Source organism: Ictidomys tridecemlineatus, chromosome 5 (genome assembly GCF_052094955.1).
Source record: "Ictidomys tridecemlineatus isolate mIctTri1 chromosome 5, mIctTri1.hap1, whole genome shotgun sequence".
Taxonomy (NCBI): Eukaryota; Metazoa; Chordata; class Mammalia; order Rodentia; family Sciuridae; genus Ictidomys; species Ictidomys tridecemlineatus.
Genome location: NC_135481.1, coordinates 6,695,070 through 6,712,351, shown reverse-complemented (window position 1 = coordinate 6,712,351; position 17,282 = coordinate 6,695,070). Strand labels below are relative to the sequence as shown.

The 17,282-nt window shown below is 51.9% G+C and overlaps 1 protein-coding gene across 3 annotated transcripts in view; it reads left to right on the top strand.

Moving 5' to 3' along the window:
• Positions 1-17,282, top strand: part of Acsbg1 (acyl-CoA synthetase bubblegum family member 1) — a 55,132-nt gene that overhangs the window by 13,733 nt on the left and 24,117 nt on the right. The window contains exons 1-3 of one of the 3 annotated variants that reach the window (XM_040274676.2): positions 4,049-4,201; positions 6,919-7,017; positions 7,929-8,029. In XM_040274676.2, coding sequence (XP_040130610.2) covers positions 4,152-4,201; positions 6,919-7,017; positions 7,929-8,029 — 250 coding nt within the window. In that variant the 5' untranslated portion in view covers positions 4,049-4,151. Of the gene's footprint in view, positions 1-4,048; positions 4,202-6,918; positions 7,018-7,928; positions 8,030-17,282 lie in introns of those variants that run through there. The other 2 variants (XM_040274675.2, XM_005316857.4) reach the window with 2 other exon arrangements.

Here is a 17,282-nt window from a genome sequence, read left to right as displayed (position 1 = left end):
TCTGAGATGCCTCTTTCTCTACATCTCCCCACTCCTTCCCGCCCCCTTCATACCAATCACCCAAAGGACCTGAGGCTCTTGAATATAGATGGTTAGATAAGGTCATAAGCTCCGGAGCCCATCTGCCTGAGTTTGCATCCTGATTCTGCTAAGCAAAAGACCATTCCATTATCTGTACCTGTTTCCTCATCTGTAACATAGAGAGAGTGACAGCATTTCATTAGAGTATAGTGAGAGTCAGAAGTGTCATTGTACATGCAAGGTGCATAGAACATCACCCAGTACCCAGGAAATGCAGGATACATGTTAGCAACCAGCTAGTATAAGTATTATTATTATTCCTGCCTGATTTCCCCAGCCCCCTGGGATTCCAGTAACACCAAATCTTCCAGCTTTGTCTCCATTTGGTACAACAAACTATCAGTGCAGGCCCCGAAATCATCAATCACAGACAGAAAACTGTGAGGCCCTTTGTCTCTGACATCTGAGGAAATGGAGTTGCAGAGAGGAGAAGGGACTTGCGCAAGATCACATGACAATCAGAGTATGAGCTAGAATCCAGAGGCCCAAGTGCCCAGAGAATTTTGTCTTGCGGCTAATCACATTGCTTGCTGACTGTTTTGGGGCTTTGTAGTAGCACTTGATGAATGATACATTTATTTCCTTAAAGCAGTCAGTGGGATTTGGCTTGAAGGGCTGGACCTGCCAGGCACTGCCAAGTGTGTTAAAAGTGAACTGTCTAACTAGACTGCCCCACCCACCAAGGCAAGAGCCGAGGAGAAGCTGGGTGAGCCTTTGGAGGGTGAAGCTTCTCAATAAACACTCTTGTTAGGACTTCCGTGGGCCAATGTGTTCCTTCTGGTGGACCTGTGGGACATGTCTTGGACCACTGCTGCCCTACCCTGACAGTTTCTGAGAGAGACCTTGCATCCCAGAAGATGACTGCTTCAGCCCACGGCCCTACCCCTTGTGAACCTCTGCGCCAGCCTCCCCCACTGTCCCACAGCCTCACATGGAATAATCAAAATTCACTTCTTGTCATCTGTCTCCCTTTAACTCTAATGTACCCTACCCCCAACCTGGGATTGATGATCCTTCAGTGACCTTGAATGCATCTGTGTTAATTGACCTTTCATTCCATCCTCTGTAAGCTACAGCCAGCTTGCTCACCTCTATCCCTCACATAAAAAAGCACTAAATCAATATTCATTGTAGGAAAAGAAGATCCTTAGGGAACTGTCAGTCATTGGGACAGGAAGAGATCATTCCCAACTCTGGGAGCAAGAAGTTAATTAATATTTTTATTGCATAGCATATAATTATGTTTTAGAAAGCAATGTCAGTCTCTAAATGCTAGTGTCCTGGGAGGTGATCAGTCAGGGCAGCTTCAGGAAGAAGCATGAGAGCTGGGGTCTCATATTGAAGCGTGTTGCTTCAAATAAACACGCCGACCAATGGGAAGATGGAGGTCTTCCAGTCATCTTTGCTTTGGCCTGGAATTATGACTGCTTCCCAGAGGAAGAAGGGACTGAAGAATTAGGAGGCTCTGCCAGAATAGGCCAGCTGGGGGGTTTTGCAAGGGGATAGAAGGGGACTTACATATTTCTCAGGTCTCCTGGCCTCAGAAGGAGGCATGTGCTCGCTTTCCAACTGTTGAGGTTTCAAAATCTCATCAATTTAGAAACTACATCCACAGGGGTCATCAAGCCATCCAGGGGCTAAGGCTCTGGATATGGAATTCCTGCTAACTTTGAAATGGAGACATTTATGCTGCCAATCTTTACCCATGACAAGCCAATCATGAACTCCACTGCTCAGCCCTCCCATTTGTTACCATAATGGGGCAAGATGGAGTGGTTGGATGAGTTTTATGATGGGTAAAGTTAGTGTAAAAGAGGAAGAACAATTTTACTTTGAGCTCTCCAGGACAGGGGAGAGGTCTGGATTCCTTTGAGGGTGACCCAACCAGGGTGGGTATGGATAAAATAGCTTGGGCCTCTAGAGCCCCAGGGGAATCTGAGGCAGGACGAGTCTCAGAAATGCAGGGATGAGGGCCAGGAGTGGGCTAATACTCAGGTGTCCTGAGTGGCGATAGACAGGGATCACTATGGGATTGGAATTTGTTCAAGGGCCCAATTCCTTTGAAGTAAGGTGCTAGCATTGACCTACCAGCTTCATGTAGCAATCTGAGGGCTATCCACCAGGGCCACTGAACAACAATCTCCTCTCCCCATTGCTGCCTCTAGGCCCTGCCCGATGACCTTAAAATGAGGATTTGAAATTTTCCCCAATGCCATCCTCCCCTCATCTAAACACCCACTCACCTTGGAGGCAGTTTAAGATTTGGAGTTATAGCTCCCAGGTGATAATTAAAGACAAGGTAGATGAGCCCCTCCAAGGGAGACAGGGGCCAAGCACTAGGTCACCCCTAGGGAACTCTGGAGTGGGGGGAGGAGGGGAAGGCAGGGCCACAGGGTGAGAAGGGGCTCTCCCAGGAGCAGAGGTCCTGGTTTTAGAAAGTGCTGAAAAGGGCCGGCTGCTGTCACAAATGTCCTAGACCCTGGAATGGAGAAGGAGGTGGAGGGGGCATTAGCCAAGGGCAAGATATGGGGACCTTTGTTACCAGAGGTGGGGCAAGATGTAAAGATGCAAATAATAAATAAGGGGAAAAGCTAGTGATGTCTTCTTGGCTTCAGAGCCAGTGGGGGAGACCTGGCTTTAAAACACCAGCTGTGCCTCTTACTGACTATGTAACAGGGAGCAAGTCTAGAGCTCTCTGGACCTCCATTGCTTCATTTGGAAAATGGGACTACTGATAAAACCTATTATGCTGGCCCTGGAGAGGATGCAAGCTGCCAACCACTTGACCTGGTGTGTGTCCTTGGAAGAGAGAAGTAAAAATGGCACGTGCACAAAATGTTCAGCTTCCCACCCAGCCCCAGAGGCCTTGGGGGTGGCTCCCAGGTGAATGGCCCAGCAGACGGAGCAATTTCTTCCAAGACTCTGCCAAGGATCGCAGCCAACAAACCACCTCCCTTACGCGCACTGGCAGGTCCCTGTCCTGCTTCCCGTCCCTCTTATGTAAGAGTCACACAGGTGGGCAGCTGGGACCTGTGCCAAGTGGGTCAGAGGTATCTGGGGCCACACCTTGACAGCCACCCCAGGGCGGTCTGGGGCGGGTCCCCACTCACGCCCAGCCCCACTGCCTCATCACCCGGAACCTGGGGCACCGCGGCGACTGGCTCCCAGACTTGCCATGGCTTAGCCGTAGGAGCAAAGGGATGCCGAGCCCAGTGCCTGCCAGCCTCGAGGAGGAGGAAGGTGAGCGCCCCGGGACAGCCAGACCCCCCTGGCTCTGATTCTGCCCTGAGTCTTCTGTGGGGTCTGCAAGCCAGAAATCAGGAGAGAGCTGCCAGAGGCCTGATTTTGAGGTAGTCCATCCAAACCAAAAGGAAGCCGGCAGGTGGTGGGGGCCATGGGGTCTGCCATGCGAGGTGACAGGAGGCCAGGGTGAAATCAAGCTTGCAGATGAGGCTGTGGCTATCGGAAATGCTAGTTAGTGCCGGGGCTGGCCCATGTGGCCAGGGCCATAGGATCTGGAGGAGGCACCCCTCCTCTCTTTGGGGCTTTTAGAATAGGGGAAGGTACTTAGGCAGCACCTTCCATTGAGAATTTTCTTTGGCCTTCTAGGACATGGATTCTTTTTTTACACCCTGTGCAGAGAGGAGAGGAGAACAGGCAAGGTAGGGAAGGGTGGTCAGAAGTCTTTGCAAAGCAGGAGTCCTAGAAATTTGATTTATTGGTGAGTGACTGGCCCTCTGGGAGGCCAGAGCCCCAAGGCAGCCACCTCCTGTGAGGTGTACCTTGTTGTCGGCCTGATCCTACAAATATGTGGGCTTGTGAGGCAGTAAATTAGAGCCAGGTGCCAGCCTCAGGAGCAGTGAATCATGTCCTGAAAGGAGGGCAAGTACCCCTCTCCCAGCCAGGCCTGGGGCCGTGACTCACACAGTGTCTCTATTGCAGGGCGGTTTGGTGGCACTGGGCCTCTCTGGGGCTCCTGTGGCTCTCCCCGGGGGACGCCGGGGGACATTCTCTGAGGTCCTCGCTCTCTCCCGGGTGAGCTTGAGGGCTGCAGCTGCCCCACAGGGATCATGCCAGAGGTGCTTCTGCTCAGGTCTGCCAGCTCCATCCTGAGGACTGTGTAAGAAATAAGGGTCCCTCCTCCCTCCCGCCTCCCAGCCCCCACCCTGTCGCCCAGGAGGAGGTTTGTGGCATAGCTGCTGGACCTCCAGACTGGGGTTTGGGATTTTTAACCTCATTCAGTCACCTCCCCATTTCACTGTGAATTTTCTTCTCATTCCTTAAAAAGGTCCATGAGCACCCACCAGTGACAACGAGAGCACCCTGTGCACTAAACACTTTTACTTTTCAGGTATCACCTCATCTCCTCAATCTAGTTAGAAAAATCAAGGCTCAGAGAGGTGCAGTGACTTGGCCACAGTCACACAGCTAATAAAGTGAGTTGAACCCAGGCAGACGGAGAGACTGGGGTGAATTGCAATCCTAGGTTGTTTCAAGAAAACATTTATTGAGTACCTACTCCATATAGAGCCATGGTGTGGCTGCTGAGAACTGAATGGGAAGAAAGAATAACAAAGAAGAAATGGGTCCTTCTCTGTAAGCAATTCATATGGAAAATGAGGGGCTCTCCGTGATTTACATGTCACACACAGAGTGATGGCTTGAGAAGGGGTAGGTCCAAATAATATTTACTAAATTCCCACAGCAAGTACTCATAGCCAGAAGACAGAGCAGAGTCGAGAGTGACCCCTGTTTCCAGGAGCATCCAAGCCCAAACCTGAGTGTCCAAGGGCCACGGGGGTGAGAGATTGTTGGGGAAGTCTGGGAGGGCTTCCTGAAGGAGGCATTGAAAGAGAGAGGCTGTGTGTCAAGACAGGACGAAGAGACGGGAGGGAGAACTGTGGTGTACCGGCTCTGCCACACTGTCCCCACACACTCCACACGTGCATTTGCTCAAGCTTGCCTTTGGATGTTGCTCCAGTGCCCCTGAGGAGGTGCTGAGGAAGCTGAGATTTGTTCTGTTTTTGTGAGGGTGAGCAGAGGTGCTCCCAGTGCATCCCTGTGTCAGGAATGAGCACGGAAGGCGTCCTCACCAAATGAAAGGGAGCCTTCACCTGCCCTTTCTCAGGGTCTTCTTCTCCCTCCTGGGATTTCAAAACCCAGACAGAAGCAAGTCGGCCTCCCCGGGCCCTTCTCCACCATTCTTGCCACTTTCTTACTTTAGATGGCTTCCTCCTCTGGGACACCTGCCAACTGCGGAAGCACTGCATTCCAGGAGGGTATGAGTTTCCAGAATGACAGGAATGAAGTGTTAATCGCCTTCCTTGACAGGCTCATTAGGGACCTCGAAGACAGCAGTGTCACCTCGCCTGCTGGGGCCATTTATGAGCCACCTGTCCTTGCGTGGGAAATGGCAGCAAAGAATCAGGAGAAGGGCCCCAAATGCTTTTAAGGAGCCAAAAGACAATAGGGTTTTGAGCAAAACTTGATGGGTTCCTGTCCTACCATCCCAGCGAGCTTCATTTGGTTTCTGCAAGAGGGGGTGGCAAGAAATGACTGCTAGGGTTAAAAAATAAAAAGAAAGAAAACCAAGCTAGCCTCTGCCAAGGACGACAAGGGAAGCTCAGGCAGCCACCGTGCTGGGAAGGGACGGTTCCAGCCGTGACGCCATTTGACCCACTTCTGTGGGCCAGGAAGTCAGCTCTGGGTAGAGCTCTGAGAGAGCTGCAGGGAGGGCCAGCAGGGAGGGCCAGCGCATGCTGATCCCCATGGTCCCCCTCAGAGGACCCACCTCAGAGCCACTGGCGGGCAGAGTAAGCTTAATTCTTTTGGGAAAATTAGGTTTCGATTTTCTCTTCATTGGGCACCCCAAATTCTGTAAGCATAAAGAGTTGAATAAGAGCCTCCCTGGGCCAGCCACCAGGGTAAGTGGGCAGTCCCTGTCACACCAAGGACTGATGGAGGACCAGGGTCCAGTGAGGGAAAAGGCAGAACAGGGTGGCTGGACAAGAACTGTGTCTGAGTGACAGATTTCGGGGCAGTGGGTGCCGGACACCAGGGAAGAGGCCCCCAGGGACAGGGGCACTTCCACCAGCCTCAACACTTGGCCCTTGGCTTCTTGAGGTGGCTGTCTTTTCATTTAGTCTTTGTTTAGCTATTTTTAAAACCAGAACCACCTTACACGAAGTTAATTAGGTGGGGGAAATGCTGCCTGTACCTTTAATGGTGAGGGTTTAAAAACACTCTTGTTTGTGACCAGGCAGTTAAGATGGTGGGAGATTACAGTCTCTGCTAATTGGGGAGTGGCCCACCAGCTGGTGATTTCAAAGGCCTATCAGCTCTAAGAACAGGGTTTGTCCTGCTGTCAGGCCCCATCTTTTGAAGATACAGGCTGACATAGAGCAAGGACATTAACCAAGTTCGAAGTGCCTTCCCTGGATGCTCAGCAGGGGACCCCAACCCCCTGGTGTACTGTCCCTGCATTTACCGGGACACTGCTCAGTGCTCCATGGCTGTTAGTTTGAACATTACAGGGTTCTTTGTCCCCCAGTGAGGACAGCTTGTCCCTGACAACCCTGGAAAGTAGAAGAGGTACCTGATGGTCTAGTCCCACAGCACTCCGAAAACGCCCCCTCCCTCTGCCCAGCACAGTGGCCTCGCCCAGAAACATGTGCCGTCACCCTGTCTCCTCTGCAGCAGGTTGCCATAACAATAGAAGAGCAGCTCCAGCCCTGTGGTCCCAAGAAGGGGGACCAGCTCGGTGCCCTATTCCTTCCCCTCCCCCGGTCTCACCCCTGCATAACCTCCTGATGTCTTTTGCTTTAAAACCTACCCCAGGTTCTTAAGCAGACTGCTGCCAGGTGGGCCAAGGTGTGTTCGGAAACTTAGTTTGCACCTGCAGTACCAGCAAGGAGTAAGGCTGAATGCACAGAGCAGGTAATGGGCCTGGCTTCCTGGGAACTAGTCAGGGATGGGGTTAACCCCACCCTGACACATAGATGGGACTCCCAGGAGCCAGGGACATATTCTCAGAGTTGTTGTGACCAGTTGCACAGATTGCCTGCTGCACAATTCCTGGGTGCTCTGTTTACACACTTGATGACTTTGTAATGTCCCTCCGGGTTGTGCAATCTTACAGCCCTATGCGGTCCTGAGGTGTGTACTAACACGTATCTGCTCATCCACCCAGGAGGTGGAGGTGGAGCCAGGTAAACAATAAGGGACAGTGAGGCTGAGATGATAATGGGAGTCTGAGCTGTGCTGGCTAAGAGAAAAGGCCCTTTATCCAGAGCCACCAAGAGAAATATGGGCCAGGGGCAAAGGTGAATGGCACTGGGCTCCAGCCTTCCCTGTCTATGCCTGTTCTCTCCATGAGGTGAACAGACATGGGGTGCACCCCTAAGCACCACTGAGAAGGTGAGGCCTTCATTTAGGGACCCACTTAGGACCCCCGAGAATCTCAGCAATGTCCTTGGCTCCACTCAGTTTCTAAGCAGGGCTGAGGACTAGTGGGTATTGGGGGGTGAGGGGAGAGTGCCAGACTCCAACGCCTTCCTTGTCCAGATAGGGACACTGAGACTCAGACAGATGTATGATCTTGCTCAGAGTCACACAGCATGTTAGAGCAGGGGGGGACTTGACTTCTTTTTCTACTGAGCCTTTAGAGCCTAGGGCGGGTGGCTGGGGAGAGCAGTGTTAACCTGGCAAGGACTGAAGTCTCCTCCCCTGGCCCCCGTCGGGACCCTCTCTTAGATGGTTCCTGGGGGTGCTGAGGTCTGTGCCGGGTCAGAGTCTGGAGCCCAGGTCATGCACCATGTTCTAATGACTGTTTCCCCAACCCCCACCAGCTCCCTGACAGACAGGCAGACGCTCTCCAGAGAGTCGTTAAGCCATGATCTTGAGTTCTCCACCCCTAAGAAGACCAAGCATGCCCAGCTGGACTGTCCAGGTGAGCTGGGCGGGGCAGGGCAGGCTGGAGGGAGGTTGGAACTACGCTGGGGTGCTACAGGAGGCTCTGCCGAGCACTGCATAAAACTGGGGGAGGGGCAGGCTCAAACCCTGCCATCTCCACATTCCCAGGGACCCCACCAAGCTCTTCCCTCATGGCCACTAATGACACCATCAGAGCCAGGCATGGCGGAAGAGAGTGGGGGAAGAGTTCTTCAGTAAGGTCGGGAAGGAGAGAAGCCAGGGGATGGGTACAGCCAGAGCTTCCTCCAGGCCAAATCACAGCTGCTGGGGTTGCTGGGGGACATCGGAAGCACAGATAAGCAGCACCTTGGGGTTTTGGCCTGGATAACTGGAGCACAGGGCTGACAGATGGGTGGAGGCTAGCAGGGTTTATTTTGAAGGCTGGAAAGTCACATGCTCTTTTAGTGACCTTCCTCTTAGATATGTACATCTTAAGGAAGAGAGAGTTATCATTTACCCTGAAAAGTTATTTGAAAGATAATAACAGGAACAATACAGTTTTTGTTCACTTTATTGGCTGCACAACAACATTGTAGCAACAACAGCTTTTTTTTTTTTTTTTTTTTTAAAGAAAAAGAAAGAGTAAGTGCCTAACACAGAGGGTCCCTCCTCCTGCTATCAGTGCTGCCCTGGGACCTTAACTCTTGCCCCTGGCCTGGGTCACCTCTCAGGGGCAGAGTGTTCCCTGTGTTGCTGGACTTCCTGGCTGGGGCAGCTGCAGGCCCGACTTTAGAGCAGGCAGGCTGACACCCCCACCCCAGGCCACCTGTCCTGGGTGGAAATTGGCTGCAGAGAAGACAGGTTGCCTGTTGGGTGCCATGTTTGGACTGGCATGACTTGTAGAATGTCCTGGAGCTCAGCGTGGCCATTTTGCTCACAGCTAGAGGACAAATGGCTGAGGAGAGTGGGCAATAGTGTTTGGAGTGAGACTCGCTGGAGAAGGGCCAGTTCCAAGGGTCTCTGAACCAGCAAAGTGATGAGGCCAGAACAGAGGGCCAGGGAAGCAGGGCAGGTATCGGGCCTTTGTTCTGAGTCCTCTTTCCTTGGGGTTTCTTCTGACCAGGTTTTCCTGGAACCTGGGATGAGGGCAGAGGACAAGGCCAGGGCCAGGCCTCCTCTGCTATATCTCAGCATCGTCATGGGTTAAAGGACACTGGTCACTATGCTCATTCTCAGCGAGGACACTAAGGTGTACAGAAGTATAATAATGGAGACCCTGGGTCAGGGCTTTGGGCACTCCATTCCCCAGGCCACTCAGCTCCTTGGAGACCAAATGCCAGTCCCCTTGCTCCAGCTGGGTTTGCTGCTACCATCAGGCAAGACGTCCTTCTCCCAGGCTGAGTGTCTCGGGGTGGGCTTGGTGGTCTGGCTGAGGGGGGAGGTGCCTTCCAGAGGTAGACGTTGCCTCTCTTGCCCCTCCTCAGAGGTGAAGAAGGAAGTAGGCCTAAGTGGGGACTCCCTGGTTTCAGAGAGTGGTTTGAAAGGCTTAGGAGGAGGCCAGGAATGGGCCCGGCAAGGCCCAGGCAGCCTCAGTGTCTATCTTCCCAGGATGTGTGGGACACCCCACTGACTTGCTGGCCTCTTCAGACAGCCCCACTGCTGGCTACGGTCCAGACACCCAAGACTCCCTAATCGCTTCCCTGGGGCACTCAAGGGGCATGTGTCAGTTTCAGGGGACGTGGGCACAGTGAAGCCCTGGGGCTTGGGGAGTGCTGGGTGTGAAGGTAGCACTGGTCTTCTTGTAACTCAAGTGCAGGAAGGGGGCTGATATGGCAAGCTCAGTGTCCCCTGGAGCCCCTGAAAAGTGCCTGGAGCAGCCCTGGGTGCCTCAGTTGTTCAATTAGAGTCATTGTCACATGACAGATCTGCAGCAATGGCACAGGAGTGGTCAGCTTTTAAACAGAGGGGCTGGAGAGTAGCTGGGCTAGGTTGGGTAGGCCACTGCAGAGGCAGTGGCAGGGCCACCTCAGTCTAATTTATTGGGACTATAGGAGACTGTCAGGGATGGCCTGGCTAAATGTGCACCAGGACCTCCTCTTGTGTGCTGGGCTTTGGGGACTGCTGAGCTAAACACACCCATTTCTGCCCCTGAAGAACTGCCAGTCTGAGGGCAGGGACAGGCAGAGGAAGGCAGGCCTGTGTTCTGGAAACTGGGGAGTCAGGGGGATATCAGAGATGAACAGGATCTCCAGGTGTCCTTGGAACCTTTTGTCCATCTAGGCCTGGGTCTGGGCTGCATGGTCTGCCCTTTGGGTTCAGCCTCTGGGGATGGTGCTAAGAAGGAAGGGACAGTCTGGGAGGAACTAACGGGCCTTTGGACACCATGGCTGTCAACAGGCACTGGGAGCAGAGGGTCCCAGGGGACCCTAGGTGATGCCCCAGCAGTGCTGAACAGCTCCTGGGCTCCCACAGACCTGGTGTATAGCCACATTCTCCCCAGTCCTCTAATGCAACCCTGGTGCCCTGGGCGAGGGGAAGGTGCTGGGATGGGGCTGCACAGACTGAATGCCCACTGTGTGCCAGGCCTGTAGTTAGGAGTCCTTGACCTCATCGTCTGCCCAGAAGTTCCAGGGCCCTGGGCTCTCAGTGCTGCTGGAGTAGGGGATGGGAGCAGTCACAGATTGAGAGGGAGCTTGAAGCTGCTCTTTCTCAACGCACTTTTCATAAGATTTAGAAAAGGCAACTTTCCATTTCAAAGACCTGGAGAGGGGCATCTGTAGGATTGGGATAAGGCTGAATGTCCTCTCCTGCAGAACTGACCCTTAGTAGGAAGAGCAAACTTTCATTGAACATTCACTATGAGCTGGGCCCTGTGCTAAAGGACTTTCTTAAGTCTTTCATTTTATCTTATTGCAGCTGTGGGGAAAGTACATTGGCCATTCATTTGAGAGAGTAAACAGCTCAGAGAGGCTTACTGATTTTCTTTGAGTCACAGAGTTTACTAAAAATGGAGCTCTTGCTAGGTTTGGTGGCACATGCCTATAATCCCAGCAGCTCAGGAGGCTGAGACAGGAGGATCATGAGTTCAAAGCCAGCCTCAGCAATTTAGCAAGGTGCTAAGTAACTCAGTGAGACACCGTCTCCAAATAAAATACAAAATAGGGCTGGAATGTGGCTAAGTGGTCCATTGCCCCCTGAGTTCAATTCCCAGTACTTAAAAACAACAACAACAAAAACTCTTAACTGGCCATCCTGTCTCTTTGGGAACTAGACTGACTGTGTCATGCACAGTATGGCCCCCTCCAGGTCTGGCTAGCTCCTGCTTCCATACTACCTGACTGCTGAGCTGGTGGCCTCTCAGAGGAGCTCCTAGAGTCTTGCCTATAGGAATCAGGGTTCACCTGGAGTCCTTGGAAGCTACGTAGTCTCCTTGAATTCCCAAGAAGCTTGAGGGTCTCTGACTCTGGGCCCCAGGCTAGGCTCCAAAGTTGCCCAAACAGCTGCGCTCCCAGGGAGCAGCCCCAGTGAGCCAGGCCATGGAGCTACTGGAATCTGACCTCCACACAAAGGCAGCCTTGTGCCAGGTCCTGGGACACATTTCTTTCTAGCCTTTCAAGGCTGAGCATGAACCCAGGCTGAAGAAGGGGAGGGGACCTAGGAGAGCAACTTCTGGGACCGGAGCTAGTAGAGGTGCTGCCCAGGGCCAGCTCTCCACCCCCAGTCTCCCTAGGAAATTCCAGCACACACTGGAGAGCACCGAGCTAAAGACTGGGAAGCCAGATGCTCAGCCCTGCTTGGTCTGCAGCCCAGTAAGGCTCTTGAAGGCCCAGGGATCTTGCTGTGCCTCCCTCTGTCCCTTGCTCCCATCCTCATCAATGTCCTAAGGGTATAAGTGGTGTCTCGGGCTGGAGCTATGAGCTGGGGAACCAGGAGGGAGCAGGATACTACCTTGTCCTTCGGGAGATCACAGTCTGAGGTTGAGGATCAAGAAGAGGGCTAAGGAACAGTAGGAGGCAAAGGACCAACTGTTGCTTCAGCCTTTGGTGGGGTGGGACTGGAGGAAGGTAGGAAGGACTTCCCAAAAGTGGGAGGAAACAAGGGTAGGTGATTCCTATTCTGTGAAATGGAAATGGATGGTGATCCATGTCCTGCCAGCCTCTGGGGATCCTTGGAGAGACCTTTCCACAGGGGTCAAGGAACCCACTCTGCCCCTGCCTGGACATTCTTCATATTCTGCTTGGTGTCTTCCACCCACTGTCCCCTTTTGTGACCCTGCCTGTGCAGGGAAGGTCTGAACTCATCTCCCAGACCTCACTCCTCCCCAGTAGGTGGACAATCAACCCAGGGTCTCCTCCTAAGTCTTCCTACCACAGGGGCAGCCCAGCCCATCTCAGCACCCCAACTCGGTGGTCCAGGCCAGGATATGTGGAACCATGGGGGCAGGCCATCAAACCTAGAACAGTGACCTGGAGGGTTATTTTGTCTATCCTCACTGTAATTCAGATGAGGAGAGAGGCCCGGGGATGACAAGGATCTGTCTGCTCAGGGTTACTGTAACTGTAGTGACCCAAACTCAGAGCTCTTGACCCTTCAGCAAGAAGGCTGGGGAGTGGCTGACAGCTGCAAGGTCTTCTCCCACCAAGCACAGAACAAAATCAGCAGCCATTCGGTCAGTACATTCTGTACCACATTGCTAAAGTCCTGACAGTTTGTTCTGTGCCAGGCTTATCCTTATCTTTTGTCATGTCCTAAGGTCAGTGTGACTTCTTTGTCTTCTATATTCCCAAGACTGCTTGGCATGGGGCTGTGCTGGTGCCAGAGTTCCTGTGTGGAGAGAGGCCCTCCTAGCCACTGGAGGAGGGGCTGTGGCATCTGGTGCCTTGAGAGAGCACTCTTGGAGAGAGATCAGTGCGTGGCCAGAGTGCCACCTGGTTCTATCCCTCCATCTGCACAATGCACTCCTTTGCTAAAGCTGTTCCCACAGACTACAGAAAACACCACCCCACCCCCAGCCCCCTACTGGCTTCCCTCTCTCTGAGCTGGTGTTTTTCTCCTTCCCAGCAAATTGAGTAATTTTTTTCTGCTGTGCAGATGCCTCCCTTCAGAATCCCAGAGAACCTAGATCTCTGCCTGCCTAGCTGTTCCCAGCATAGTGGGCAGAATGATTTAAAAAAAAAAAAAAGGCCAGGGTCCAGTCAAGTCAGTGGTCAACACAAGAGCAGGAGGAAGAGGAAGGTGGCAGAAATATAGCCTGGGCTTGGGGGAAGACCACCAGAAGCACTCAGACACTTGGTCTTGGTGGGTGAGGTGGGTGCCTGAGCTGTGTGCCGGGGCTGTGGTGGTTGGCACAGGCTACGGGCTAGCTAGGTTCCTGGCTGCATTTTAGACCTGATTTTGGTGTTTGTTTGTTTGTTTGTTTTGGTTTTGTTTGTTTTTTGGGTACCGGGGATTGAACTCAGGAACACTTGACCACTGAGCCACATCCCCAGCCCTATTTTGTATTTTATTTAGAGACAGGGTCTCACTGAGTTGCTTATGCCTTGCCCTTGCAGGGGCTGGCTTTGAATTCGTGATTCTTCTGCTCAGCCTCCCAAGCGGCTGGGATTACAAGCATGCGCCACGCACCCGGCTTTGGTTGCTTTTTGAAGTCAGTTCTGGTTGCATTATGGGAGCCTTGCTGGGTGCTAGAGATCTCGACTTGGTCCTGGTGGTGTTCTTGACTATGACTGCAGCAGTGATCTTAGTTTGGACATGGGACAGAGATGATGGTTGTGCCCCTATTGAACTTTGATGGGGGAGATGAGGGGTCCTTCAAACACTGACAACCCAACCTGATTTCTTAAGTCTTTCCTGCCCTAGAAGATCACTCACCCCTAGATAGATGGCCAAGAGAGGTGCCCACAGCAGAACTGGGCCGGCAGATGATGCCTTCCTCCTGCTTGATTCTGAGCCACCTACCATAGCCCATAGCTATACCACATTCACTGCCCAGTTTCTCCCCCTCCCCCCAATCACTGGACACAAGGCAGTTTCCAGGACCAATCTAGAACTTGTCCCAACCCTCCCCCTAATTTGCTGTGATGTTGGCCATCCATGCCTCCCCTGACTCAGTTTCCTTATCTGTGAAAGCACCATCTCCATGTACTATATACTCCCTGCCCTCACTTCTCAAGGATGACCCATCTCCTGAGGGCTCAGGCTGTACTCCAGAGGGGGTAGAAATATCACATGCTTTATTTTATTTGTGTTTTTGGCTAACACCTTTTGCAAGTCTAATGCTTACACCAGAGGCCAAATCTAGTAAGAAAGGCTAGAGAGCCAAATCTTGGGCCCTACAATATGCTAAGCCTCTTAGCCACACTATGTTGATGCAAATATTTTCACTTTCATCTACACACGTTATATGCTGTTTGCTTCTTTTTTACCTTGATACTGTACTGTGAACCTTTCTTAATATCATCAAGTATTTTTTTTAACATCTTATTTTACTGGCTCCATGGAAATCCATGCTATGGCCCTACCATAATAAATTTTACCAGTCTCCTCTTAGGCCCTGGGGCTGTAAAGATGCCTATCCCGACATTCTTAGGGTACTTGACTCTGGTTGTCTCCCTTGCATAACTTCTTAAAAGTGTGGTTCCTGGTTCCAAGGACAGTCTTTTTTCAAGTCCTTTGATATTCATTGCCAATAATCCCTGGGAAAGGGGTATCAATTTAGGTCCCACCATGCATGGGGACTGCCTGTTTGCCTGGCTATATCTTTATTGCTTCAGGTCTTTTCCTTCAGGAGAATCCTTGGGAGGTAGAGAGGTTGGTATGTGGGTTCAGGTGGCTTCAGGAAATGGGAGTTATCAAGAGGACAGGTAGGGAAGAAAAGAGGCTCAGAAAGAGACCAGTGGGAGTGGAAATATGTAGGCCTCCATGGTTGCCTGCTGGAGCAACATGGTTCCTCTCTGCATCGTTGCTACCCTCTGCTTCTCTCCACTCCACACACTATGCTCTGATTTCTACCACCTCTTTATCTAAGCTTGTCCCTTCTAATATCTGCAAGACACTTCCAAACTCTGTATGAGAGAGGCTCTGATTGTGTCACTCACCACCTACACAACACTCTTGCTGGTCTGCATTCCTGCATAGCAACTTCATAGACCTATGGCCAGGGCTTGGAGCCCTGAATTCACTCGTGTAGTTGGATAGCAGAGCCACTATCCAAGGCTCAGCACATGTGAGAGTCAGAGTCAGAGTCAAGGGACCCTTCAGATTGCTCTTTCTTACATTTGGCACAAGCTAATGCTTGAGCTGAGGCTTTCTAACTCATTCTCCAGAGATTTCTTCTTCATCCACAAAGTTGGAAGTTGAAGTGGGCACTGAGCATAGGCTCAGAGATGGGAATGCATGGACATGAGAATCAGGGAGGATGGGGGATTTGTTTATCCTCCCTTCCTTCAGTTCTCAAGTCCAAGGGCAGGCTCAGCAGCTGACACCAGAAACTGAGAGGCCAGTGAGTTGTGGTGGATTCAGGTCAGAGGGACAATGAACAGCTAGGGCCTCACCTGGCCCAACAGGATGGCGATTCAGCCTGGCATGTCCTGGCATGTGCACCTGCTCTGCAGGTGTCACTCACTGCACCTGGACAGCAAAATGTTTTGCCTCATGATCAGGCCATCTTCAGGGACAAAGGTGAGGCAGAGAAAGATGAGACACAGTCACTTGGCCCAGCTCTCCTGGGACTGGGATGGAAAGAGACCAACTCCTTCTTCTGTAAAGACCCTCTAGCCTCTACTCTGGGCCAGGCTGCTGCTGGCGATCAGGACCCTTGGAGGCAACCCGCCCTGGAGAGCTCCAGTGTGGCAGCAGAGGTAGCTGGACCAGGACTCGGCACTCGGTTAGACGCAGGCACCAAAGTCTTCCATGAGGAGGCGTGGACCCTGAAGCCCTGTAGAAAGTGACCATGTGATGCAGGGAAGGGCATTCTAGCCAGAGTCAGAGCACAGGCAAAGGCACAAGACAGGGAGTGAAAGAGACCTGGGAAGGCTGGCCGTGAGGGTGTGTTAAGTCCCAGAAAGGCAAGTGAACCGCTTTGGGGAGGGCCTGTCTGAGAGGCCATGGTGGATGTCACCCTGTGGCCAAGGAAAGCTGAGGAGGCTTTTGAGCAGGACAGCTCTGAATTAGAAAGGTCATTCCAGGTGCCTCAGGAGTGTTGAAAAGGCCAGTGGCTAGAAACCATGGCTGCCCAAGGTTACCCTGTCTGGACCCCCGCCCAGGACTTAGGCAGGAGGCATGATGGTCCTTTCCCAGAGAATGTGGGTGCTGGGGTTCACCGTGAAGATCACCACCTGTGGCAGCAGGCCTGATGAGAATGGGTGGATTGGGGCGACAGATTGTGTGGGCGACAGACTGTGTGGTTTGGATCCCAGTTCTGCCTGCACTCAGTCTCTCTGAGACCAACAGCTTTATCTAGGAGGTGACAGAAGGTTGTGGGCACACAACAAAATGGCACAAAGTCCACCTGACAATGGCAGGGGCTTGGTAGAAGTTGTGACTTTGCTAAATCCTTCTTGTGGAAAATACTGGGGCCTCAGGAAAGGGAGGGCAGGCCCTTTCCCATAGAGTCTCCGCTTCTGGCTGGTCTAGGGGCTTCAACGGGTCCTATTGGCTCCACTGGTCCTGTCGACAAGCCGGCGAAGCCAAGCTGCTGGCCAGTGAGCCTTGTTGCCTTGTTGGGGTCTTATAAGGGTCAGGGCTCTCACATCCATCAGGAAACAGCTGGGCTAAGATGAATGTGAGATGACTTCACACAAAACCCCAGGATTACAACAGGAAAAAGACAGAGCCATGTAGTTAATAGAGGAAGAAGATTAGATGAAGAACTATGTCCAAAAACATCCTTAAAATTTTAAACACACCGAGGATGTAGCTCAGGAGCAGAGCTCATGCTTAGCATACAGGAGGCCCTGGCTGAGACACCCAGCACCATTCTCCCAAAAGTTTTAAGCATTTTTTCTTCTGATACAGTGATACCAATCGTAAAAATCTAGCCTCTGGAAAGCCTAGCTCAAGGGCTGAAAACTGGAAAATAATGGGGAAATAGGTGAGGAAACCACTTGATATTCTTGATAAGTTTCAATAATAGCATATTATGCAGCCAAATGAACCTACACACATGAAGAGAAAGACACATGGATGTCACCAAAGCCAAAGAGGGACACTTTGGCAAATGGCCATGTTTGATTCAGTGCACATAATATTGTAAAAATATTTAAGAATTCAAATAAAATCATAATTAAAAA